This window comes from Lepidochelys olivacea, assembly GCF_965140295.1.
Source record: "Lepidochelys olivacea isolate rLepOli2 genome assembly, chromosome: 5".
Classification (NCBI taxonomy): domain Eukaryota; kingdom Metazoa; phylum Chordata; order Testudines; family Cheloniidae; genus Lepidochelys; species Lepidochelys olivacea.
Window position 1 is genome coordinate 132,960,757 of NC_140415.1, and position 27,850 is coordinate 132,988,606.

The 27,850-nt window shown below is 45.7% G+C and overlaps 1 protein-coding gene across 4 annotated transcripts in view; it reads right to left on the minus strand.

Annotated features, from left to right (window-relative positions):
* PSD3 (pleckstrin and Sec7 domain containing 3) overlaps nucleotides 1-27,850 on the minus strand; it is a 149,725-nt gene that overhangs the window by 12,593 nt on the left and 109,282 nt on the right. For all 4 annotated transcript variants that reach the window (XM_084629314.1, XM_084629316.1, XM_084629315.1 and 1 more), the window contains 6 exons: nucleotides 21,952-21,995; nucleotides 16,829-17,022; nucleotides 14,150-14,220; nucleotides 9,307-9,464; nucleotides 6,195-6,339; nucleotides 1,925-2,068 (listed from right to left, as the gene is read on the minus strand). In XM_084629314.1, coding sequence (XP_084485440.1) covers nucleotides 1,925-2,068; nucleotides 6,195-6,339; nucleotides 9,307-9,464; nucleotides 14,150-14,220; nucleotides 16,829-17,022; nucleotides 21,952-21,995 — 756 coding nt within the window. The remainder of the gene's footprint in view (nucleotides 1-1,924; nucleotides 2,069-6,194; nucleotides 6,340-9,306; nucleotides 9,465-14,149; nucleotides 14,221-16,828; nucleotides 17,023-21,951; nucleotides 21,996-27,850) is intronic.

Consider the following 27,850-nt stretch of genomic DNA (forward strand, 5'->3'; position numbering starts at 1 on the left):
GAACCGTGCCATTTCCTTTGGGTGAGTCAGGCCTTTTTTCACTAAGTTTCTGTGTTTTCCTTTCCCTTCTCCTGCTGCTTTCAGTGGCCTGATCTGCAGGCTTGGCTTGAGAGCACCCCCTACATTCTCGCCCCTACCTCAGCAAGGTCAGTCACTCAATCACAATTGCTCCTCCAGGCTTTGCTCCAAATGATGGAAAAACCGGAGGAAAATTTCAATTGCTGGTATTTCACAGCTATCATACGCTTTCTACAGCCAACCTTCAATTTTATGCATTCTGTGAAATCTGTGACAAGCGTGAAAATAGCCCAGCCTCACATATTAGCAGGTTAAAAACACCTTCTCTCCCACAGGGTGAAAGTAGGTGTAACCTCAGAGCTATTTACATAGGCACCTTCGGCAGCTTTCTTCAAACCTATTTGCTCTGCAGGATTCAATTTTCATTTGAGGTTCTCTCTAAGAAAGAGGACATTATTTGTTATTATCCCAGGGTAGCTGGTCCCTGTGGATAGACTAAACCCAGCTCCCTGAACCAGAGCCCAATCCAGCCAATTAAAAGAGGGCTGGACCACACCTGGGCCTATACAGGGCTGCTAGTAGGCAGCTGGAGAGGGAGGGCTGTAACAGGCAGAGCCTCAGAGGGGAAGTCACACTGGAGTGGAGCTAGCAAAGGGCTCAGGGGAGCGGCCCTGCGACTGCTGCTCCAGGAGGGGAGCAGAGCTGGCCAAGGCTGGGAAGCCTGCAGGAGCTGGAGGGCCAGAGACCCCTTGGAGGGGTGGCCCTAAAGCCTGTCACTGAGGATTGAGTTCAGACTGTGTTCTGCCTGTCTGACAACCTCTGTGGTGAAAATAAACCTCCTAGAAGAGCCGAGCGTGGCCGCGCATGGTTTGGAGCCGGGGAGAAGCGACAGCCCTGGTGACCGTTATCTAAATGTGTGGTGTACCGATACACATGGCCATTTCTTTCCACGCTTCACTGCTAAAACTTGCTAAGGAAAACAGGCACAGAAAGAGGACAATATAAACTCCCCAAGCCAGAAACATAAAGGGGCATGATTCTCATGGCTGCAGTCTAACTTTCAACACCATATGCATTACCCGTGTTTTATCCTCTTCCCCCTCTGCTTTACCTGTGAGTCACCTGTGCACAGTGCCAGAGTTTTGATGGTGCAGTGGGTGCATGTGCACTGAGTGGACGGTACTACGTTTAGAATGCCTGTTTCTCCTCTGCTTCCTTCAGAATACACAAATGACTGATTATTACTATTATTTATATTACAGCAGCATCCAAAGGTCCCAACTAAGATTGGGGCCTCACTGAACTAGGCACTCTGCCTGTCCAAGGGGGCTGATAAACTAAAGAGACAAAGGGAGGAAAGAAGGAAACATTATTATTCCTCATTGTACAGATGGGGAACTGAGGCACAGAGAGGCTAAGTGACTTGCCCGTGGTCACACAGGAAGTCTGTGTCAGAAGCAGGAACTGAATTCCAAACTCTTGAAACCCTCCTGCCTGATGAGGTAACAGGTGACTGCAGTCAAAACTCTCCAACTGTGTCAAATGTTTGTGCCATTTGTACCTGCGGGCGCAGGGGAACCTCAGAGTATAATGACCAACTTACACAGTTTTAATCATATTTGACATACTGACTGCTTGCCTAGGTCGAAGCTTTGACTTATCTTAAGTGTTAAGGAGAGGTAATGTGGTAGGGACAGTCTTGCAGATGTTTACTAGTAACAAAAAACAAAAAGCCCCGTTTGCACCATTGATAATACAGGCATACTATTACTGTCTTTATTGGCTTAGTAAATACTAGAGTATTGTTATTCCTTTTCTTAGTTCTATGAGGAGTTCTGTAATTTCCAGAGCTTTTCTCCAAGACAGATGCCTAGCCAATGTATTTAGTGCTGTATCCCATACATACCTCAAACTCCAGATAGTGGTCTTTCAGTTTGTAGTCATCTACTTCCTTGCCTTTAAGTTTCTTGTCCGGCGGGTAGGAACGATGCTCAGCTAGCTCGGTAGAGATTTGCTTCAGCTTAGCTTCATGTGATTTCAGCTGTTCATCCTTCAGAAACATATTAGTCATGTAAGTGTCAGACTCTCAAAGATTCAGTAAGTGAAAAAGAAGAAAAAGACCCGCCTGTACACTAAACAGCCACTTCTGGCAAGTAGCGTTTTTTTAAACATTTCATTTTATTTATCAGGTAAATTGTTAGGGCCAGCCAGATCTTCTAGGGCTTGGCTCCCAGCAGCTTCCTTGTAGGCATCCAGAAGAAATGGCCAGATTTTTTAAGGTACGCAGCACCCAGCACCTCCCCAAGGCAGAATCTACCACTCCTTCCCCAAGTGAGAACAATGGGAATTGCCAGCTGAAGAGCCCTGCTGAAAATCTGGCCATTCCACTTTACTAACCCCTGTGCCAAATTCAGCCAAGTCAGTGATGTTGTGCAGGGTACAAGTAAGGGCAGACTTGTCCTCACACTTAAGGTCATCGCAATTTGGAAGCAACTCTTGTGGAAAACAGGATTGGTACAATTGTCAGACCCCTCCCCTCTGTCATTCTGCCAGTATGTGCTTTCCAGTCTGTAGCAGCCAGTTGGTTAGAGCTATGCAAAGCACAGGCTCTCCTGGGAGGAGGATGTTCTGTCCTCTCCTGAAGGCTCATTTCCTTTTGTTAAACTTTACTCCACTGTGCAGTTGGAGGGGGCAAGGACTTGCTACTCTTTCTTTCTAGGCCATTTCCTTTGTCACAATCATCCCAAACCCACTCAACCATCTGGGCAGACAATGGCACTCTTCTGCAACTCCCAGTACGTGTTCGCTCTCCTTCAAAATATGCACTTCTTAGGTCCTGCCGGCCCTACAGAGCGGTCTTATTTCTGATCTTGGGTTGGACTGGGCTTTAAATTCAGCACTGCACTTTAATGTTATTCCTCAGCCCACTGAACTAGCACTGCAGGAAAGAGCAGAAATGGTGAAATCTCATCTGTTTCTGACAACACAGGACCTGCTAGACTGGATCAGACCCAAAGTCCACCTAGTCCAGCAGTGGCCAACACCAGATGCACTGGAAGAAAGTGCAAGGACCCTGCAGAGAGAGACGTCAGATCTCACCCTGATCTCTAACAGGTTGGCTTAAGCCCTGAAGCACGAGGTTTGATATCCGTTCCAAAAATATTTACCATTCATTATAACAGCCCAGGACATTCCTGATATCTATATAAGCCTCCAATCCCTTTTTTGCTCTAGCTAAATTCTTGGCCTCAACTTCCAGTGGCAGAGAGTTTCTCAGTCTAACCACACATGTGGAAGAAGCACGGCCTTTTATAGATTTGAATCTGCCACCTTTCAGTTTCACTGAACATTCCCTTGTTCAGGTGTTATGAGAAAGGGAGAACAGAAGCTCTTCATCTACCTTCTGTAGGCCAAATAATTAAATACTTTTATCACATCCCTGTTAGCAGCCAACTATAGGATGTAAACACGGGAGGTGAACTTGGTGAAACGACTTAGTACAATTATTTTTGTCTCGTCTCCTCCTTATCTCCCATTTCTGTCAGGGTCTGACCCTGCTGCCACTGCTGCCAATGAAAATGACGACACTGATTTTACTCCGAGCAGGCGCAGATCCTTTGAAGCAAGTGCTGTCGTGGTCGTCTTGATTCAGCTCACAAACTAACACGGAGACCAGAAAGAGTTGATCATTCACATTTCATCCTCTGCAGAATGAGAAACAGCCTGCTTACAACCTCTCCAGCTTGCAGATAAAAGCAGACAAGTTTTAGCTTGTCTTTGAATTTATCTGCTTTGAAAAAATAACAATCTTTTGCTATTAGCTCAAATAACTTCACTTATTCTGCTTCTCATGTCACCCTTTTACCAGTATGCAAACCACAGGGGTTTGTTGTTTTTTTTGTTATTCCTGATAAAATGGAAACAATGAAGCTAGGAAACGGTGTGCTAAATGGAATGCTATCTCAGCGCAGTGATCAGTGAAAGGATTTTTTTGATGGCTGTGGGTGAATTATTGAAACCTCAAGCCGTGGCAGAGCTGCAGTGAAAAAATGGCAAACAAGACACTAGTTTGTATTAACAGAAGGTGAAAACCCAGAACAAGACAAGTACTATTACTCTTGTTTAAGGCACTTGTTAGACTTCCACTAAAAATACAGCTTGAAGTGCTAATCTCCAGGCCACTGGAAGAATGATATTGTCAGAAGGTGGCTTTGAAGAATCTAGGTTATGAGGAACAGCTCTGAGAGCTAAGAAATTCTGAAGGCGAGTCAGTAAATGGTGATGATGGCATAAAGCCTTTCAAATTTAGGAAAAGGAGTAATGAAGTTCAGAGAGATTTCTTTCACAATGCTAGCAGTAGATAAAATACTCGGGATCGCTTCATTCCACAGATTAGATTCTGTCCTCTACTACTGTGGTACAAAAGGAACACAGAGGAGACCCACACATCCTACAGGGCATTCCCCCACTGGTGGTGAATCTGCGGGGGGCCAGAAGCCAGCCTAGCTAGCTGCATGCCAATCACCCTCACAGCTCCCATAGATGCACCAGGAGGGGGCCCAGAGCACATTGTTCTACAGCATGTGCATCTTAGAGAAGCTCTGAAGCTGCTCTAAAGTGACACTGGATGATGAACCGGCCTCTGGCTGGCCCCAGGGTCAATAAGCCAGGAAGGTGGCTCATGGCCCACTTTTCTCATCCAACTAAGCCCAAAGGGTAATAAATGCATGGGATAAGATTTCAGGGAAGTCCGTGGGCACAAAGAAAATACCTAAATTCAAGAAACACCTAAGGCAGTGGTTCTTAAACTTTTGTACTGGTGACCCCTTTCACATAGCAAGCCTCTGAGTGCAACCCCCCCATATAAATTAAAAACACTTTTTAATATATTTAACACCATTATAATTGCTGGAGGAAAAGTGGAGTTTGGGGTGGAGGCTGACAGCTTGCGAACCCCCATGTAATAACCTCATGACCTCCTGAGGTGTCCCAACCCCCAGTTTGAGAACCCCTGACCTAAGATTTGTTTCAGGAGGAGGAGACTGAAGACTCTCAAATAAATTAAATCTTACAGGGTCAAGGAGTATAGGCATAAAGTTGTGCTCTTGTGCCTGGAATGTCTTACATTCCTAGCCACATCCAGAAGACAAGGACTTTCTATCTGATGTGTAAATGAGCCTAAGGGCTTGGCTACACTTGCAAGTTAGAGCGCACTAAAGAAGCCCCGGGCACCCTACCTCCTGATGTGTCCACACTGGCAAGGCACACAGAGCGCCCGGACTCTGCAGCTGGAGCACTCCTGGTAATCCACCTCCATGAGAAGCATAGAGCTTGTTGCACCCTGGCTGAAATGCCCGGGCGTCAGTGTGAACGAGGTATTGCATTATTGCGCTCTGATCGGCCTCCAGAAATGTCCCATAATCCCCTTAAATCAAGTGGCAACTCTTGTCATTGTTTTGGAATCGGCTGTAGGAATGCAGATATGCCCTTTCAAAGCTCCATTTCTGACAGCCGGCTGCTTATCTGCTCTGGGACAAAGCAAACCATTACTGTGGAATGCTGCTGTTGTGAGCTTGTGTGACGGTGTGTGTGTGTGTGTGTGTCTTACAAGACAGCATGCTGACACACTCTTGGCCCCCCCAAAACCCACTCTCTCTCCCCCCACATACACACAACACACTCCCTGTTACACTCCACCCCCCATTTGAAAAGCACGGAGCAGCCACTTGCACACTGGGATAGATACCACAATGCACTGCTCTTTGTGGCATTGCAAGAGCTGTTAATGTGGCCACGCCAGTGCACGTGCAGCTGACAGTGTAAAAACATGGCAGCGTTTTCCCTGCTGCGGTCTCCGAAGGCTGGTTTAACTCCTAGCGCTCTACATCTGCAAGAGTAGCCATGACCTAAGGCTATTGGTGATACCTCCCTTTCTTCAGAAGCACAAACAAATTACATCAAGTCTCCATCCCCTCCCCACCTTTAACTCTGCAAATATTTCTGGTCCTAAGAAGCAAGTAGAGATAAACTCCTTTAGATGGAAGTGCTAGCAAGACTGTTTGCAGAGGAGCTTTACTACTGATAGCAACAAAACAACATAGCTTCAAGCTTTCAGAAGAACCTCCCAAGCTCATCTCCGGACAAAGGGAGATATGCTCTTTATGGTAACGGCTCACCTGAGATAACTTTGTTGTGGTGGCCGGCAGCAGTGGGCGACTGAACTTCTTCTGAGAGCCAATAGCAGCTGGAAAGGGTGGAGCAGAAGATATTGCTGCCACACGGTTGATTTTGTTGATCCACGCCTGCATTTCTTCTGGGCTCCTGTGGAAGACAGATGGAGAGCAATCCGAACATCGGTGACCTCAGCGTCTCCTCCCTGTTCCTCCCTGCTGTCAGCATAGGGACATATGAACTGCCATTTAGCTCCGTGCCCTACCTCCAGTAGTGGCTAGCGTCAGAAGTCTCAGAGGGTGGCATACAGAGGAAGTTGCTTCCTAACCACTTCAGTTAGAGGTTGGCTTACGCCTGGAAACATCCATTTTGATGACAGGCAAAATGCTCTCACCCCTTAATTTGCTCATTTCTTCTTTTCATCCTCAGTGGCTTCACTGAACCACAAACATGGCTGCACCATTAGCTTGATTGCTAATAACTTCCCTTCCACAATCAACTACTGAGCCACAGAATACACAAGCAGCGACTACTTCCCGATTAAATTTAACTTAAGGAATGGCCCTTGTCCAAGCTTCTACTTTGCCTACCCAAGACACAAAATCCTGCCTTCGACCTCACTTTTCCAATCCCTCTCCCCTACTTCTTACTGCAGAAGGCAATTAATAGCACAATTCTTTCTGCACTTCTCAACTAACCAGCCTCTGTAAAACACTGAGTTTACTGCCGCACCAAGACCCACAGCAAAGAACTCCAAGACCTTCAATTAAATCTACTGCAGGCTATTAAAAACTGCATGGGCAGTACCACTGACTGAGGGCTTGATGGCCCTGGTGATGTAGGGAGGGGCCAAGCAAAGTATATCGGATGGTATAAAACCTGGGTTGGAGAAAATCATGTATATGCAAGATAGATGTGTCTGGTTTCCATCTCTTCCAACTGTAGTCCTGGTCCTGCAAAGACTTTCACGCATGCTTAACTTTAGGGACCGTGACTACTGCATAAAGCCAAGCTTAAATCTTTGCCAGATACAGATGGAAAGGTGTGAAAATCATCCTCCGAAGAACATAACCACTGTCAAACTAGGGCTCTCGGTGGGATCCTACCGGTACAGTTTTGTTTGAAATGGGACTACGTCAGCACGAACGAGGTAACTTTTAGAGTGCACCAGCAGGCTCTACACATGGCAGGCAGAGAGCAACACGGTAGAGTGCTTTTGATACCACACACCCCTAGTTCTTACTGCAGTGCTGCATAGTCAAGCCTTCAGCATGTGCTTCCTCTGGAGCAAGCTGTGGGATCACTAATGGTGTTCAATTTCTATACCATATCGTGGTTCAGCAGGAACATACTGCGGACAGCTGCAAATGGGCTGAGACTACACAAACAAATCACATCAAAATAATTTGGATTTTCAATGTTGAGTGCTACAAGTGGCAGGTAAATTGCTAGCAAGGGCATGCAAATACAAAGCCAGAATGCTTTGCTGTATTTCCTGCCTTTATTACTTGTGATTCAGCGGAGGCCCTCTAGGCCAGTGGTTCTCAAACTTTTTTTCTGGCGACCCAGTTGAAGAAAATTGTTGATGCCTGCGACCCAACGGAGCTGGGGCAGAGGGGTTTGAGGTGTGGGAGGGGCTCAGGGCTGGGGCAGAGGGTTGGGATGAAGGGGTGAAGGCTGCAGGGTGGGGCCGGGAATGAGGGGTTCAGGATGTAGGGGGGTTCTGGGCTGGGGCAGGGAATTGGGGTGTAGGAGGGGGGCAGGGCTCTGGGCGGGGGGGGGCAGGCCCTGAGGTGGGGTTGGGGATGAGGGCTTTGGGGTGCAGGAAGGGGCTCTGGGTTTGAGGGGGGCTCATGGCTGGGGCAGGGGGTTGGGGAGCGGGCTTACCTCCAGCGGCTTCTGGTCAGTGGCACAGCTGGGGTGCAGAGACCGGCTTCCCGCCTGTTCTGGCACTGTGGACCGCTTCACCCCAGAAGCGGCCAGCAGCAGGTCCGGCTCCTAGGCAGAGGCGCGCAAGCATCTCTGTGTGGCTCTCACCTGCAGGCACCACCCCCCAGCTCCCATTGGCTGGAAACTGGCCAATGGAAGTGTGGAGCCAGTGGTTAGGGTGGGGGCAGTGCGCAGAGCCCCGTGGTGTCCCCCCCGCCTAGGAGCTGGACCTGCTGCTGGCTGCTTCTGAGGCGCAGCGCAGTGTCGGGACAAGTAGGAACTAGCCTACCTTAGTCGGGCAGCACCGCCGACGGGACTTTTAATGGCCTGGTCGGCAGTGCTGACCAGAGCTGCTGCAACCCAGTGTCTTACATTCCGTGACCCATTACTGGGTCACGACCCACAGTTTGAAAACCACCTAGGCTATAAAATCCATCAGACAACCTACAGACTGGCTGATGTTCTATTTCGCTGCATGTTCTAAGGCCTTGAACGTGTATTCTGATTCTTGCAGGCTGACTCCTGTGCCCTCATGAAGCCTTGCTGGCCTCCTGGGGACTCTGTGGGGTGCAGCAGTCTGCCCACGCAGATCTCACGGGATGATCGGGGCTCAAGCAGAACATGGATTTTTTTTTTTGAGGCCAGAAGGGACCCTAAAATAATCTAATCTGATCTCCTGTCTAACACAGACCATAGAATGTCATCCATTTACTCCTGAACTGAGCCCAGTACCTTGTGTTTGGCTAACATACCTTCCAGAAAGGCCTCCACTCTTGATCTGAAGAGATCAATAGATGGAGAATCCACCACTGCCTTCCTTTGGCAGTTTGTTCCAGTGATTACTCACCCCTACAGCTACACATTTGTGCTAATTTCCCATTTGAACTTCATCTGGCTTTTACTTCCAGCCATTGCTTCTCATGTCTTTCTCTGATAGAGTAAAGAGCCCTTCAGTACTTGGTCTTTTCTCCCCATGAAGGTACTCTCACATCCTAATCAAGTTACCTCTTAATCACCTTTTTGATAAACTGAACAGACTGATCTCCGTTAGCGTCCCACTTAACCCTTTAAGTCACGAACTCACCCCTACCTTCCTGCCAGAGATTACAATCATACCCCTCTCCTCCCAACCCTTTTCTGCCCACAAACAAAACAGCCCTAGAAAAACTCGGAGTGAACGGAACATACTGGGCTTGGAAAAGCAGGACCCTCCAGTCAGCTGTTTTGAGCTTTAGGACGTTGGGCCTCTTCTCATAGTCTGTCGCCTTTGATGCCAATGCATGGTGCACGCTGACTGCATTTTTCAGATCCTCCTCAAACAAAACCTTTTCTGGTTTATATTCATCCTGCAGTAATTACAACGAAAAGACGGCACAAGTTATTTCAGGTTGTTCATCTCTTCCTTTAACCTAACACAGTCATGTTCCATGAAAAGCCATTAGCAATGATTATAAAAATATCAGTCATCGGTCCTATAAACATTTCCATTTTTGAGTTCTTAAAATGTTACCCTTTAAGATTCTTTAATACCTCAGCAAGGAAGTGAAGGAATTCCACCACCTTCCCGACAAGAAGAGGGAAGAACAGTAAGTGTCATGAAGAGGTTAAATATATCCTAGAGGGCTACATTCCTCAGTGTTCTTAAGTCATACCCCAGAAACTGATTTTGGATCTCACATGGTGTCGAACCAGTGTAAAATCAGAATCAATAAAAAAACCCAGTACAATCTGAGACACAGCAGTGTTGTAAAGTGAAGCCGCGAAGACACTAGTCAACCAGGGGTTGTGCATACGTGTGCAACATATGAAGGTGGTACAGCCAGCCAAAAATAGGGCATTCCAGAGGCATGTCAAGGGACAAGTCACCTCCTGGCAATGCTGCACTGGTGTAAGTTTACACCAAGTTGCTTAAAGAGAAGTTGCAAATAGCACTTAACCTCTATCCATCCCTAACCTATGACCACATGATGTTGATCAATCTTGATGTCAGATGTGTCTCGTTGGGACTCCTGGTGCTGAGCAGGGTGGAGCATAGCTGCCCCATAATGGGGATCTAATGTTTCAGGGGGGAGAATAAGCTCTGACCATGGGTGATCTGTCTCCGTGATTATCAGACACTACTGGGCAGACCTGCTCTAGGAACAACAATGCACGGTGCAGCAATGCTTTAAATGGAGGCCCCGCTTAAGGGAACTGACTCATTTGAGTGCCCCGCACTAGGTCAGGTCCTCAGCTGGTGTAAATCAGTGTAACTCCATGGAGCTGGCCAATTGAGCACGATTAAACCTACGTGGGAATTCTAAGGATATACACGCCACTCTGCAGTCAGAACTAACTAAGTTGGTGCCAAGCCTGGAATTACGGGTTTCCTCGACTCACCACCTTGGCTAGTTCAGTGTCCACACAAATTAAACCATTGACTTGCTGAGTTAGGGTTTCATCAGGATTCCGCCAGGTGGCTCATGCAGCAGGACACAGCCTGCACCCGATCTTCACACTGCGGGTGTAAGCACACCACTCTCATGGACTGATCATCTCTGACCCCCGAGTGCAGGACAGAGCTTTCCATCCCCCCCACCAGGGTCATGGAGTGGCTGTGCTGGTTTTCCTCCAGAGACGCCGATGATCCGGGTGGTTTTCTCAGACACAGGATCCATGCAATGGTGGGTCTGGTAGGTCATTATCACCATTTGCTGCCCAAAACCAATGCACTGGCCTGTAGACCTCCCCCTGCCTGTCATTTGCAAGAGTCGCTATGGTTCTGCTAAGACCTGCAATGGAGACAACAAGAGGGTAGGAGACTGGAGCAAAAGAACCCCTCTGAATCTAATCAAATGTGGCATAAGGAGTGTGCATGGTCCCATGGCAAGGAGAAAAGATGGAGATTGGCAATGCTCCATGGAGAGATGCAAGCTGGGATAAGCCTCAAGCCTGCAGTAGTCTGGCTCTAAAACGGTCACCGGATGTCAATGATTTGGCCAGCTACTGCCCTGTCTCACACTTCCCCCACTTCTTGGGAGGGGGGATGATGATGGTAAGTCAACTCCAGCAGTATCTGACTCCCTCCAGTATCCCCCTCCCAAGGAGGCTTCACACCTGGACACGTACGGAGACAGAAGGATCCCTTCTTATCTACGGACCTAAGTCAAACACCCACGCAAATCCTATTGGTCAACTGGCAGCAATACCACTGATTTTGGGCCTCTGTTAACTTCCCTGAAAGCCCTGGGAAGGGAACCATGGAATCTCTTAAAACAATTTTACTTTGTTACTCTCAGACAAAGTCTAGAGGCTTGTGATGGGCAATCAAACTTCCCTCACAAAAGCCCTCAGTCCGGTAGAGCTGATACGGGATGCTGAGACTTGGGCTGAAGGACCCCAGTAGTTGGAGAAAAACAGGCTACACATCTCCTTTAAACAGGCACAACACAATTCCCCTGAAGTTCCACTGTCTGAATCGAAGTCGGCTGGCTCAGACCCAAACCCAGTTACACTGAAGCAGCATGACAGAAGAATTTGGCAGGAGCTCTGGCCTCTCTATCCGCTGAAGTCATCCTTTAATGCAGTGTTCAGTCTCAGCGTCCAACTGAACTCATCTCTCCTTGGATTCCAGGTAGCCAGCCAGAACTGCCTGTTCCATTTCCAGCGGACTCGGGCTGGGCCTTCCTTAATCCATTTTTAGAGAACCCCAGCATGACATTTTGCTGGTTACCAGCTATTGTACAGTGGGTGGACGTCTTCACTGGCTATGCACGATCACTGTAAAACTCTTTTCTTCTAAGGACCCTGTAGGTCTCCAGGAGCAGCTACTTAGGTATGGGCTCTGTCCTTACGTCATTTATCGTCTCAGGTCAATTTTTTTATTTTTATTTTTTGCTAGTCGAAGAAAAGGGTCTGAGCAAATTTATACACAGAATATCCTACCCCATAGCATCACAAAGATACAGTGTAACATCGCAAAAACAGTATCGCTGCAAACAAAACCCAATCCAAATACACCCGGGTGGCCTGCTTTACTGCACCATTTGTCAAGAAACCATTTTTTATTGCGTGAAAACCAGCTCAAGCTCACAGTCTTCTACACACGCATCCCATTTCAGCTCAGGCTAATGACGAGACATTGTGACAGTCTCCAGTTCCACTGACTTCCCGTCACATTAGAATGACAGAGGGCAGGAAATTAATCTGGGACTCGAGGCTTCCATGCACAGGACAGACGTTATAAGCTCGTCAAATTTCTGAGTTTATATAATCTTGGGAAGATGTATTTAGTTGGCTAATTGCAAGTGTTTCAGCAAAGCCCCTCTGGCAGCCTGGCTGCTCATTGATTCAGAAAGCATCTTTCTCAAATCACTCATTTAATAATGGAACAACAGGCAAGACAGCAGTTAGCACTGGCCCTGTTCCACTGAATATGTGGCCATAGGCTCTGATTCTGCTGATGCTTATACAAGTGTAAACTTGGAGTTACCGTCCTTTAGATACCCACTGTAATAGGTGTCTTTGAAAAAAGAAACATGGATAGCAAATCGTGTGAGAGCAGAATCAGGTCCATGTTGCCCTTTGGAAGATGATATATCTACCAGTTTTCAGAGTAGCAGCATTGTTAGTCTGTATCCTCAAAAAGAAAAGGAGTACCTGTGGCACCTTATTTGTTAGTCTCTAAGGTGCCACAAGTACTCCTTTTCTTGATATATCTACCAGTTATTCTTACTGTGATCTAGAGGTCACTGCTGAGATTGGGGCTCCATTGCGCTGTATAGAGATAGAGTATTCTTGAAGCGAACAGCTCACAATCTCGACTGACAAAATGTGGGAGGGCTAAAAGAGGCACAGAGAAGGGACGTGACTTGCCCAAGATCATACATATGGCAGAGCAATGCAATTCTCAGAAGAGCTTCCACGGAAGCCAAGGTAGCTAGAGCTTTTCTGGAAGTTAGGATAATTTGCATATCATTCAGGCTTTGTATACACTAGCACTTTTGTTGGCAAAAAACTTTTGTCGGTCAGGAGTGTGAAAATACCACACCCCTGACTGACATACGTTTCACTGACAAAAGCACCGGTGTGGACTGCCCATAGAGTGGCTACACGGGAGATTATGCAGCCGCGCAGCTACAGCTGTGCTGTTGTAAGGTCCATAGTGTAAACATAGCCTTTGTGCTGAAAACCACAGTTCTGTAGCTTTCACTACAATTAAGCATGCCAGACTCTGCAAAAATCCTGTTTCTCCTGAAACAATGAACTTCTGGACTGAGATTTTTCCATGCTTCGTTTCTCCCTAAGGTGGATTTCGTGGAATCAAAACATTTTGCGGAAGCCTGTCACTTCTGACAAAAGCTTTGACGGGAAAAAGTCGAAACCAAGTTTTGACTTTCTCGTTTCCTTTTGATATGGTAAAACTGTTTTGTTTCAAGTTTATCATTTAGTTTGGTCTTTTATATTTAATATTTCAACATTATGTAAAGTCAAAACAATTCGATGGTTCCAAACTGAATTTTTGTTCACTGCAGGAAATTTCAGCATTTCATGTTGATCTAGAATAAAATCCCCGCCCTGTTTCTGGCCAGTTTGAAGGCAAATCCTCCCCCTAGCCTCCTCTCAGGCCATGTTTAACGGACTAGCGTCTGACTTGCATCATGGCAGACAGGGGTCTCAAGAAGGGATCTGAAGAAGGTGGTAGAGGCCTTCTGCATCAGTTCAGGAAAGAAGGTCCATACACACAGGCAGCATGGAAGGTAGCACGGAGATATGTGTGTGACAAACAGGCAGATGATGTTGTCTTCACTGGTAGGGCAGAACGTGTGAAGCCGTGAATGACAGCAGCAGACGAGTAGGGGTGGGCAGAGTTAAGAAAGAGAGAGAGAGACGTCATCAGAGTGACAGGCAGGGAGAGGATCTGTGTTCGGACTGGAGATGTGCCATGTGGGTCTTGGGAAGCCAGAGCGGGTGCCCAGCTGAAGGGAGGCTCCAACAGGAAAGGGTTGGGAACCCTTGCTTTATCCCTCTCAAAGAAAGCTATTTCTTTTACCTTTTGCAAGTAAAGCACTGTTCCCTTCAGCACAGCATAGAAGGTTTTCCAGCCACGCTTCCCTCTGGGAGCTAAAGAGAAAACAAAAGAAATGCAACCCATTTAACTCAAATCCATTTTACCCTTCGTCTAGGCAACAGGAAACCTACATTAATTCTGCATTCAATGACTCTTGTATTCTGCTTTTCAAAGGGGAGCGTAACTAGCCAGAGTGCCTGCTTTGCAGCTAGGGCCGGGGGAAACAAAACAGCCAAGATTACAGGCCGGGCCCGGGTCAGCAGGCAGAAAACAGCTGCAGTACAGGTCCCTCTCCTATTCTGCAAGCCTGACAACATGGATTTCACCAGCAGCAGGAGTGGGAAATGCGTGGGCCACACCCTCCCATGCTATTCAGCACAGTCCGAGCTCTGTGTCGCGGCAGAGGCTTAGAGTAGTGCAAGACCACCAGATAGAGGAATTGGAGGGAACTTCTCTAAATGCAGGCAGGCACCACCCATAACTGTTACAGTGCCACTCTGTAGGGGATGGCAAACAAAGCATCCATCCCTCTTGCTGCAGCCACAAGGAAACCAGGATCAAGTTTTCAGCTGCTTCCCCAGTCCCCTCTTCCTAGCAGAAGGAGAGAAAATGATGGAAGACAACTAAAATCCCAGACTAACTCCTATATTAAGATGGCATTAAAGCTGAAGGACCACACCAGTGAAAACACAATAAACTTGTAATTATCCCAAACCAAGCATTACAAAGCCAGGGAATTCAGAGTTAAAGCTACACTTCAAAGTGTACCCCAAATAAATGTGTTAGTCTCTAAGGTGCCACAAGGACTCCTCCTTGTTTTTACTTCAAAGACATTCGAGCATGTTATGGTGTAAAAATGCACTGTTTGTAGATTCATAGAGCTTAAGGCTACAAGGGACCATTAGATCATCTAGTCTGACTTCCTGCATAACACAGGCCATTACATTTCACCGCATTATTCTCTGTTAAGCCTATTGGTATTTGACTAAAGCATAAATTGTGATGGATTAAAACACCTCTTCCAGCTACAATAAACAGCTCTTTAACCCCATGGTATTTTCTCCCCTTGAAGGTACTTATACACTGTGTAAGTACTGTCACCTTGTTAAGGTTCTCACAGAAGTTTTTAAGTGACTTTAGTGTCTAAGTGACTTAGAAGATGAAGTCCCATTAACTTTTAATGGAACTTCGGCTCCTAAGTCATGCAGGCACTTTTGAAAAATTTGTCCTAAATGACTTAATCGTGTTTAGGGTTTTTGCAGAAAGTGTAATCTTTAGTCCATTAAGTAATACACATTTTTTATTGTTCTGATTAAGCAAATAGCATAACAAAGGAAGCACACAATTCTTCCTTAAGATTTGTAAAGGGAGTGGACACCACTAGCAAACCTGGAGTGGGATGTTGGTAAAGTAATTCAAAGCCACTGCTCAGAACCTGTTTAGAACATGAAGTTTAACCAATGAGGTGGCCTAATTATTAAGAAGAATCAGGCCACTCTGATTTCAAAAGAACCTAAATATGGATTTAGAAGTCTATCTTTAGGGCTCCAACTCTGAAAATGTTGACCTTTAAGTTTTGGTTCTAAGACACCCTAGCATAATACATGACACAACCTTAAGATACTTGTACACAATTGAAAAAGTGTAGCAGGTATTCATAGCCCATAATAAAGTCAGATTTTGTTTTCAGTGTTAATCCCAGCAATTGCAATATGAGCTAACACCACATATACATTAACAACAATCGGGAAAACACGGATACGCTCAGTAGTCTCTGCTCTCAAAGCCACATTTCTATCGCTTTCCCCACCCTAAAAAACAAGGCTTCATATTGCAGTGACGACTGCAGTTTTCAACAGTATAAAAATAGCATGTGCACAAATACACCCCCCACCCCAAAAAGCCCTCAATAATGAGGCCTCCGTTGTAGAGTTACGGCAATGAGGAAATATGAAGTTAAAAGCCGGAAATGCAACCAAACGTAGCTGCACATTTATTATGAATAAGGGGCCAGGAGGTACCAAACAACATCCTATTTCTGAAAGGATGCAAGGTCTAATTTGAACGAGAGCATTATACATCACTAACAAGGAATGACCTGCTAGATTACAGGGTTATTCTGAAAGGCCAGTGAACTTCTACAGGGATGGACCAATCCTTGGATTCTCAGATGGGGACTGTGACAACCAGGGGGGTTGCAAACAGGTGTTTTAAGGGGACAGGACCATCCTTCCCTTCTTTATGAAAAATTTCTGTTGTAAGTTGGAATCACAGATGGCAAAAGTTGAGGACTATTTGGCAAGTCCATGAACAGAACTTACAGTACTTCCAATAAAACTGGTCTGAGTTTTGTGAACACCACTTCGGTTTCTTTAAGCACAAAAGACAAACATTGCTCTCCGATATTACATTTTCATTGCACAAATTCACTAAAGCAAAGGCATGGGTACCATTAATTTTATGCTACTGGGCATGGAATAGTCCTCAAAATGGCCCAATAGTGTTCTTTTCTGCTGTGATAATCAAACTGCTATTTTGTTTCTTATGCCTTCGACAACCTAGATGTAGCAGGCTTGTTCTCGTTCATGGGCACAAGGCCTCAAGCCACTGGAGGGTGAAGAGAGGTACCTAAGAGATAAAACAAACATAAAAGATGCTCACTCCTCTTTCCATCCATATCTGCATGGATTTTACGAGCCAGAAATCCAGTTTTATACACAGCAGCATTGGGATCATGAGGAATGTCCAGGAAGGGGTTATTGGAATGGCCGATCCGAGTGATGGCCTTTGAATGGGGTCCACTATCCTTCTCATCAGTGCCATCAGAGTGAGATTTTTTTTTCTCCTCTTCGTCTCTAAAAAGAGATGAACACAAAGTTTAAGTGAAAAACACATCGCCCAGCGCCATTATCCTGCAAGGTTTCATCTTCTTAATTTCTACACATGCTTTATTTTTCAGAATTTTTCCTCTCTTTAGGTTATTCTAATAAGCATTTTTTTTTACTATGGGCTTGATCTAAAACCCACTGAAGACAGTGGGATGTCTGTCTCCCATTGTCTTCCGTAAGTTTTGGATCAACGAAGTATTTAAGCACAACCCTAACTTTAAACGTTTTGACATAAAAAAGTCATTTTCTAGTGACAAAACTTTTATGGGGAATATTTTCAGCCAGTGCTATTTGTAACTAACTGTTTCTCCGTGGCTTGGGCGCCCAATTCTACCACCCGCCCCTGCCAAGCTCTTACGGAAGTCCGTGAGTGAGAACTGCAGGATCAAGCCCTTGCTTTTGAAGAGACTGCTTCTCCCCTCCTCGCCAGTGAGGAGATATGGAAAAAGCAATCCCATGGCAAATGAATTGGTTTAGCAATGACAAGAAGATATGAATGCTTGAAATCTTTATATTTGTGAGGTCCAGTTATGGAGATCTGTACCTATGCTAATATTTGCCTCTATGAGTTCCAGCCTCTCACTTGACAAACCATCACACTCTCCCAGGACCCCAGATCCACGATGTGGGGGGAGTAACAGGATACCCCTGTTCCCAAACCTAATTCTGGAACAGAGGCAAACAAGAAGCATTTGAGAACTGGCGTTTAAAGGAGGCAGTTCCCGTGCAGAAGGGGATCTCCAGACTGCATGTGCAGGAGGATCACGCAAGTGCAGTTACAAGGCAGATTTCAGAACAGAACTGCAACACTAGTTTACAATACCCTGAATTTTAGCATTATTATTAATAATAATAATATAATAATTTATACTACCATAGCGCCTAGAGGCTCTAGTTGTAAGCGAGGACCCCATCGTATCAGGCACTGTTACAATTCTCAACAATAAATTTAATTTGGGGATTTTCCTTTTCCCAAAAGTAGTAAAATTCTCCATCACAATTTCATTATTTTTTTCCCTTGGTGGGGTCATTTTTTCTGTACACTTCAGACTAAAAAAGGAATCCCAATACCTCCATTTTATAAAAGGTAAAGGTTGTTTCACCAGCAGACTAAAAATACTCCTGTTCTTTTTTTAAAGACACCACTGTTTTCCTGTAATCTACATAACCCTGCTTTGAAAAAGGCCTTACAGATATGGATAATTTGAATGCAGACCATGGATTTGCAAGGATCTTCATTGAACAATTCTTCAAGCATGTATATTATATATTGTGTCTCCATTCACCCTATTCTACACTCTAATTCTTACTTCTATTGCCTGCATGGGGAGCAAACATACTTGTTATAAACAATGGGGGAAATGCTGATCTCTGTGCTCCACCTAAATATCATGCAAATGAAACATATTTCACTTTAGATTATTCTACGCCTAAAATGAAGCAAGTCAAACTCAGTATCCTTCTCCACGATGGAGCCGGTAAGGATCCATCTGATTCTAAGGGCAGAAGGGACCATTATGACCATCTAGTCTGACCTCCAGCATAGCACCAGGCATGGAAATCATACCCATCTCGCCCAACAGTTTAGGGTTGATATTAGGAGAGGATGGCAAGACTTTAACTTCCTAATACAAATGTACACCCACAAGAACCTCGTGGTGATACTGGAGACCCTGAGGGGAGTTTAATTCAGTAGAAGGATGTAAAGTTATATACCAGTTGTTGGGCTAAATTCATCCCAGGCGTAACTCTACTGACATCACTGGAGGTACCTCAGGGATTAATGGTGTGAAATTCCAGCTCCACTCAAGACAATGGGAAATTTGCTCTTGACTTCAGTGATATCAGGATTTCAGTCATTGTCTTTGCCATGTTTCTGTCGCTTCCCCCACCCTAAAAAACAAGGCTTCCTATAGCCCCAGTACAATTATAGCTCCATGTTCCCGAGAGCATGAGGCAAAAATAGTGTCAATCCCTATGTAGTCCGACCCTCCCCCATGTCCCTCACTCTTTAAACTACAGACCGGACGTTTAACACAGCTAGGGGAGATCTGCACCTGTATGTAAACAAGCAGAGATTATGGAGGAGTGGAAGGAAGGGGGAAAAAAAAAGAAAGAACAACTATCAAATTTCCGAGGATCTCCATTTCCCTCATCACACTTCCTATCTCGTTCAATCCTACTAAACAGATTTCATGCAAGAGGAATTGGGAAGCAGCTAAAATAAGGTATCTTTCCTGACAGTGTTCTTCTCTGAAAAGTGACTGTATGAAGGAAAAGAGATATAGGATCCCATATTGAGTGGCTCTCCGCGACTTCCAGATCAGAGCTGAACACATTACAAATCACAAGACATGGTTCATTTTAATAGCCGACGGCTTTGCAATGGCAGCTAAGTTAGCACTTGTCTTTGATGGTACTTGAGAAGGAATGGACCACAGCTCACCCTCCCAGAGCCGCACTTACTCTGCCCTGCTGATAGGAGTATAACTAAAAGCTTTTGCTACTAACTGAAGTGTCCGATTTTGACCACACCAGGGAGTGGATGTGTTGAATACGGTGATGCTTTTCTGTCTACAGGTTCGATAATGAAATTTATGGGAGCCTTTCATGAACTTCAGTGGGCTTTGGATACAGCCCTGTGGCTGCACTGTAAACAGCAGCATGGACAGCAAGTCTTTTAGAATGATGACAAATCTAGCCAGTAACAAGCGATAAAGAACGAGATGAGGATCATGTAGCAGTCCTCCATATATCATTTATCAACCATATATCACATATTACCCTGCTCTGCCCCAGGTCTTTAATCCACCACGTACCAATTGCTGTCAAAGCTCGGAAACCCTGGTTTAGCCTACAGGAACAAAGAGAATCTCTGGCTATCAAAGAGACTCTGACCAGATTAACAGCATTTCTTCACACTTCAATATCCTGACTGCGCCGACCTAGCACTACAACAGCTTCACCGGTGGTAATAACGTGCTGCTCCATCCACTGTGACGGAGCCGACTGTTCTCATGTGTCCACCCTCCTTTGCAGGCCAATCTAGAGGGGCGGGGAGGAGTTATGGTCCCTCTCTTTTCAGGATAAGTAGTCCCAGAGCCCAAGCACTGCTATTGTGACCAGTGACCGCACAACGAGGAAGGCGGCTTCGGGCTCAGCCCTTCACAGCCACTACTCGTAGTCCAGCCCTAAGATAACAGGATTGCCATTAGAGCTGTTCTCAGAATGTGCCCTGCATCAGCTGGGGTTGGAGGTAGCTTGCTCATGAGCTTGGATTGCCCCGGAGACCCAGGCACTAATGGCTGACCAGCCACATACAGCATTCCAGGAGGATGAGGTGGCCCTTCGCCCATACCCCAAATTCCTATCCAAGAAGGGTCTCCGAGTTCCACCTCCGCGAACCTGACTGTATTTCCCCCCGAACCCTACTCACTACCAGGGGAGACCAGGCTGCAATGGCTAGGCATTAAGAGGGCTTTAAGCTACTATCTGAACAGGACTACACCACCCCATAAATCACCTTGACCGAAAACTGTGGGAATAATGCTAGGAGCCAATTGATTCCCACCTAGGTTGTCCATGTGGATTAGTCTCTGTGCACGCTTTCGCCAAGAACGAGATGAAATTCTGGCACATTCCACCAAGCCTAAGGCAGCTGCAGGGGCTGGCCACAAAACGTCTCTGTTGCTGGGATATGACATGGAGCTCCATACATATATCCACGCTGCTTTATTCTAGCTCAGAGCCTCAGCTTGGGAGAGCAGTCCTGCGATGTTTACTCAGGAGAGACTCCTCAGATCCACCCCCTTTGAGTCTTGCAGCTGTCTGTTAATTACCAGGAGCGGGGCTCTCTGCAGATAACGCTCACAGAAAGAAGAGCGGTTGCTCATCCATATAATGGCTGCACACTTCCAGATGATTGCCTGCACGGATTCTTATTACCTGTCCACCTTCCCTAATATTCCAAGTCATAAAACAGATTCTTGGTTGAGCAGAGGGAGCTGAGTGGGGGCTGAGGCTGCTCCCTTTTATGACCCCTCAGGTGGGGACACAAGGGCGTAGACGGGATGCAAGCAGCCCCAATGGATTGTGCACGCCGGGAAGCTGAGCTTGCGTACTGAGGGTGCACGCATCACCCTGGGTGTGGAGCCATGCAGGCAAACATCTCAAAGAGACACAGCTACTCTGGGGTGTAACCCTTTTCTTTAACACTAAAATCCACTACTCAGCACTGACATCAATCTAGGGCTGGTGCATCCCTTTCCTGTTGGCGTATTCATGCCGCAAAGAAGATGAATAAGGGGAAATGCCGATTAATATGGTTAGAAACAGAAGTTTTCTCTTGTGTTTAGCACGGAGTTCTGATGAAGTATTAGCTTGTCAAAAAGCAGATAAGGGCGGGTAGATTGGCCTCTTCTGAATTAAGTCTCTTTAATATTAGGTTGTTGTCAAATTCTCCATAGTTAATCCAAAGACAATACTAGACAACAAGCCAAGAACAGGAAACTCAATCCAAGAGTTGCGTTTCTATTCAGCGATTCCAACACAATGCACTGGAAGGTAAAGGAAGAAACTCAACATCTGTTTTATTTATGTAGTCATGGAACAAACAGAGGATTTATATTTCTGCCTTTTGAAGATGAAGTTTCCTACTGAATTAAATGTCTTTCCTCCTTGCAGACACAGCTGATTTGCATAACTAACAACTTTCCTTACTTGAGGAGAAGGGAAGTAGAACATGGACTTTTCTAAAGGAAGAGTGAATCCAATGTTTGAGTCTCACGGACCAAAATGATTGTCTCCAGAGTCTAATCACAGTGCAATGTACATAGGAAATGGATTACCATACCGGGGACTGATTTTAAGATCATGAATTCTGCACAGTATACTTACACTGCCCAGTCAAGCTTCTCATTCTTGATCGAATTGTAGAGAGCCTGCAAAGAAAAAGAAACAAGAGGGAATTACTGTTTGGACTCTGTCATATATTTTTCAAGATGCCAATAGAAAATTTGTAACTACCACTAGTAAATGAGTTGCCTCTGAACAAGAAAGAGCATTAGCCATGCATGGCAACTCTTAGACTTGAGCAGGAGCAAGAATACTGGTTTAGGTCGGACAAAAATTTTAGAATATAGGGTCTGAGATTTCAATAATTCTCCAGAGGTAGAAACATCAGATACATTTTTTGTGCAAAATTTTAGTTTTGAAATATCACACAAGCTACTGAAATGCAAAAGACATTGTAAGACCACAGGAATGCATCTGGGGTCAAACCCTGGCTCTATGGAAATCACTGGGACTTTTGCCATTGACTTCAATTAAGTCAATTTCACCCCTGGCTTTTATGGAGATCTGTACCAGAATAGCTTACCTGTGAGACACATCACAAATATCTTGTACATTGCTATAGTACTAAGGGCCAGTGTCTTTGGCACTGAAAATCCCAATTCTTTTGGTGTCAATGGCCTGTTGCGACAGGTCTTTACAAAGTGGTGGCCTGTCGGGGAATTTGAACTCCTGTGGACATCAGATAGTTGGAATGAGCTTCCTCTGAGTGGGAGAGTTCATACCACATTGGCTAAGTGAGTTTGATCAGGTCTCTCTCACATGGTTGACCCATATAGTGGATAAGAGCCTACTACTGCTAACAGCTAATGGAGTAACTCCTTTAATTTAAGTGGCCAAGGCCTGTACTTTTGTTCGTGAAATGCCCCAGGTTCTAGCACAGCGTATACTCCACACTTGGGGGGTACTTTACACACACTAGTAAATTTACTTCAGCTTATTTCTAAACACCCTCCCACACACACACATACACACAAAACTCTGTTAACATCTAGAAGAAGTTGAACTTGAAACAAAACAGACCATTATAATACATGGCTACCAAAATACAACACACCACCTTTGAGCAAATATGGAAATCATCAGCTACAAGGTATGTAACTGTGGGTATCCTTGAAACCAATTCAAGTATGCATACCAATAAACAATAAATTCCTACTGACCAGCACCCGGACAACCTTAACTCTGCCCCAAAACAAAACTCACAATTAGAGCTGTGTGAATAGTGGATTTTTTGGTTCACTGGCAAATCCAAAACCACCAAAACAAAATCTGGTCAAACCAAAAATGAAATTTTTCAAATTTTAAGTGAATTGAAAAAAAAAAATCCGCTTTTTAAAATGTTTAAAATAAGATTAAAAGATGTTTCAAAACAAAACATCATTTCAATCTGAAAATTCCAAGGTTTCCTTTTGGCAGTGTTGAAATGGAACATTTCAATTATTTTGGATTATTTTTCCGGCCATCAAAACAATTTGGCAAAATTGACACAAATTCCCAAAATGTTTCTATAAATAAGTAGCCCAGCTCTCCATAGGACTATCAAGTCTCATCCAATCTTATCCACCCATCACACAACTGGGCAGCCCTGACCCTGCAACAAGAGCCTCCCGGGCAAGCCTCAGAAGTCCCATGGAGCCCCACATGGTTCCCAATGCAGGATCAGGGCCTTAATGCTTCACTCTTATTCATACAAAAGTTGGGAAAACCCTGGCCTTTAATTTCACCACTTGCAACCAGGTCAAACAAAGAGACTCTTACAATCCAAATCTCCTCCAATGCCAGGCACAACTGTGCAGCAGTTACTACCACCTTCCAGCCACTGTGCAAAATAATTCCTTGCACCCACAGTTTGACAAATATCACGGAAGAAAAGGCTAGTAGATGCACATACTGGGCCAGATACGGAGGTGTGTCTGAGCTATATTCAGTACCCCCGAGAGGGGTGCAGCATAGATGGCTTTCTGCCACCTGTTCATGGAGCTTAATTTAGCTTCATGGTCTCTCTAACGTGAAGTGACTAGAGCAAGCCTTCATGGCCAGTCTGCAAACTCAGATTTGCAAGCGTGCAGCCTTTCCTGCTCGACATGCTCCGGCATACCGCTATACTGCGGGAGCAGGGCCAGGCCTGAGTGGCACAGGGCCACGGTATCTTTATTTTATCTCTTAAGCAAGATCATAAAATTACGTTCCTTAGATTAAAACAGCAACGGCTAGTGTTGCAATGAAGCATCACATGTACCAGTGTTATCTGTGTTACACCGGAGCACACAGTCCGCAAGTGACAGCCAGGGCCCCATTGTGGTGGGTGCTGGACACACATGTAAGATAATGCAGACCCTGCTCTGAATTGTTTATGCAGTCTATTACTATTGATCTGCAGTAGTTCCCACTGCATGCTAACAGCTTTCCCAGGCCAGTGCTCCACGTAGGCTCATGAACCAAGGACAAACAATTAGACAGCGGTCAGGGAAAGGGGAATATTTATCTAATTTCAAGGCAAGACATCACAAGTGGGTTTAACCAAACATAGGTGGGAGAAGGGGAAAGAGAACCAGGTTAACCTCAATGGTGCAGTTATAAATGAATTAGATCCAGGTTCCTTTTATCAGTATAGCATGAGCTGGAAGAGATGCCTATAGTTAGGGTTGCGAGATACTCTCCATTATGAGCCCCTGTTTTCAGTTTGTTATAACTTTGCTAAACTTCAATTGTTCAGACTGGTATTTCCATGTTTGCTCTCTAGCACAGGCTTGCTGGAGACAGGGTATGAAGAGGGAGGAGTTTCAGTTAAAACTGTTCAGCTGTTTCCAAGAATGAGGTTAGGGAAAAACAGATAGTTTTGCCAATGTCAACTTTTTGGCCAGTTATTTTTTTGAAGAGCTCTAGCACCCCCAGACTTTGTAGCAGGGATTGGAAATTTGGCAGAAGGATGGTCCTGGAGTCAAGGAGGTGCCTTTTGTTGTCATTCTGAAAGTCCAGCCAGATCTGGGTTGAGTTAAAAAAGAGTTAAAATGGTTATTTGCACACACTCAGTATTACTGATTACAGGTTTGCTGCTAAAGATCTCCGGAGATCCATCTGCACCGGGCACACTCCAGCCCAACAGGGCTTCCTACACAGTGGGCACAAAACCAGAGCTCCAGCTGGGGAAGGCAACAGCGACTACCTCACTAATTTTACCTAGAGGAAGGTACTTGTGGTTGGGACCAGCAGGAGACAATGGGTTCTAGTCTCAGCTCTTCCACTGACGGACATTAATTAGGTGCATTACTCAGCCCTCATTACTGAACAAGGCCTGACATTTCTACTTTAACAGGGTAGTGGGCATCATACACCCAGTCATATGATGGGTGTGTGGGGAGGAAGAGAGAGTCCCCAAGAAAAACAATATATTCTCTCCACAAGATAAATAGATAGATATTCTTTTATTATTTACACAATGGACAGGAACTCCTCTCTAGCCCCTTTCTCCTCTCACCGCTACAGAGGGTATTCCAGAGAGAGGATGGATTGTCTGGTAGTGAGAGTCCTAGCTTGGGCTGCTGGAGATTCAGGTTCAAATCCTGCTCCACCACAAGCATCCTGGGAAAGTTACATCGTCTTTCTGTACCTCGTTCCCCACCTGTAAACCAGGGATAACAGCACTGCCCTGCCTCACAACCATGCTGTGAAGACAAATACATTAAAGATTGTGATGCGCACAGACCTAACAGTAGAGTAACTTTTGCAGCCTCCATGGCCCTAGCAGGTATGCAGTGGGGAAGAGAGGCAATGTTTCCCAGTGGGTAGGGGGCTGGGCTGGGCATCAGCAGACCTGGGTTTCCTAGCTCTGCTACTGACCTGTTTTGGACCTTGGGCAACACGCGTCACCTCTGTGTGCTACGGTTGCCAAGCCTCCAGGATTGTCCTGGTGTCCCCAGGAATTAAAGATTATGTCATGTGATGAAATCTCCAGGAATACATCCAACCCTAACTGGCAACCCTACTCTGTGCCTGTTACTCCAAAGGCTTGAACCAGCGGGAGGCACTATACAGTTTGCCTTTCCCATTTAGATGGTAGCTCTAGGACGGTCTCTCGTTCGGGGTTTGTACAGAGACTAGCACAATGGTGCCCCAGTCTTCTGTTGTGTCTCTACGTGCTCCTTCAATTCAAATACCTGCAGCGCTGCTTAAAGGGGCAGCAGACAACTTCTGACTCTGCTCTCTGCACCTGCAGAGTAGCGCGCAGTTGCCCTCTCCTTCTCCCACGTCACCCTAATGCACAGCAGAGGTTTGGTGATGCTCATGCTCCCCATGTGACAACATGCACTAGATCCAGTGCGGGGCCCAGAACAAACAAATCACCTCCCCACCCCCCCCAGTGTATTACCGCAAAAACACAGGAAGAGTCAACGTTCATTCAGAGTGGGAAGGCCTCTCCAGTGGACAGGGCACTGGGTTAGGACACACGAGAGCAGGCTTCTATTCTCAGCTGGGCCACAGACCCGTTGCATGACCCTGAGCCGGCCTATGCTGTGCTCTGCCAATGGGCATATCCCTCGTGTTCCTAACAGGGGTACTGAGAGGCAAAACATCCATTAACAAATGTGAAATGCTCACATACTACAGCGAGGTACCTAGACAGATTCCTTCAATCTCCGTCAGTCACAGGGGTCATCCTTAAACAATGTGACCTCAGTACCTTAGGTATTCACTGCACTTGCTATGGGGAATAACTAGAGAATATTGAGGCAACGAACAAGTTTTTAAAGGTAACCAATATATTTACACATCTTGGGGCAAGGAGCAGTTACTGAGCAGAAGCTCAGGGTGTATCCCATTCTCACTCTCTGATGCAGCTGCTCTGCATCAGTCCAGGGATGCAAAGCAACTGTAAACGCAGTTTAAGATGTACTATCTCACTGAATCAGGCCCCGTGAGATTCTTTATCATCATAAAACCCCTCCGAATATTTGAAAGCCAGTGGCAGATCAACACATACAGCCTGAGGGCCTACACTGCCATTTTATGGCTACTCTCTAAGGCCCTGATTCAGAGAGCGACATTCTTTTAAAGGTTTCAGAGTGGTAGCCGTGTTAGTCTGTAACAGCAAAAACAATGAGGAGTCCTTGTGGCTCCACAAGTACTCCTCGTTATTCTTTTAAAGAATGTGATAAAATCAAGGGGACTTAACCACGTGCTATCCTAAATCGGGGTGTAACCGATCAGAAATTACAACAGTGACATTATAGTTTTGCTAAACATAAGGGTGGTTTTTATTAACTTGAATTTACGCTCTCTCAAATCATCATTAGGGTATTTGAAAACAAAAGCATTTCTATAATGTCACATATGCATTTAGCTGAGAAAATTACAGCAACTCATCTGCAAGGACAGGAAAGGGCAGGGCTTGGCAAATTTACCAGAGCCCAGTTAAGCCAGAGGACTAGACCCTGGATCCTTTTGGGGAGCTCCAGCACCTGACTCCTGCTAGTACCTGTCCTGCACCCTCTGCTCTAGCAGGTGGTCGGGAAAGAGCTTTCTGTTTCTTCTACACCCTCCAGAGCCTCGGGGCTTCTGTAAAGGGACAGGGTCAAATCTATTCTATTCTTTCCCCATGTCCTTCCCCTCCCCCAACCAAATATTACTCTGCCTCTCCCAGAACCTCTGTTTCCTGTGTCCCTGTCTCTGCTGCTCCTCAGTGCTTTCCTGAGCAGCAGCTGAGGTCTGAGGTTAACATCCCCTCCCTAACTGCCAGGGAAAACTTCCCCCGATGAATGGGCGGGCGAACCTTTAAGGGAAGGGTGTTTTACTCCACCTCACTTTAAAGCTGAAGCCCACCTGGAGGAATGGAACTAAAAGAGTCTGTATATTTTCAGAGGCACTCGGCTTTGGCCTCATTTTGCTCCTATTGAAGTCAGAAGCAGAACACTGAGAGCCACTGACAACTCCTCCCTGTACA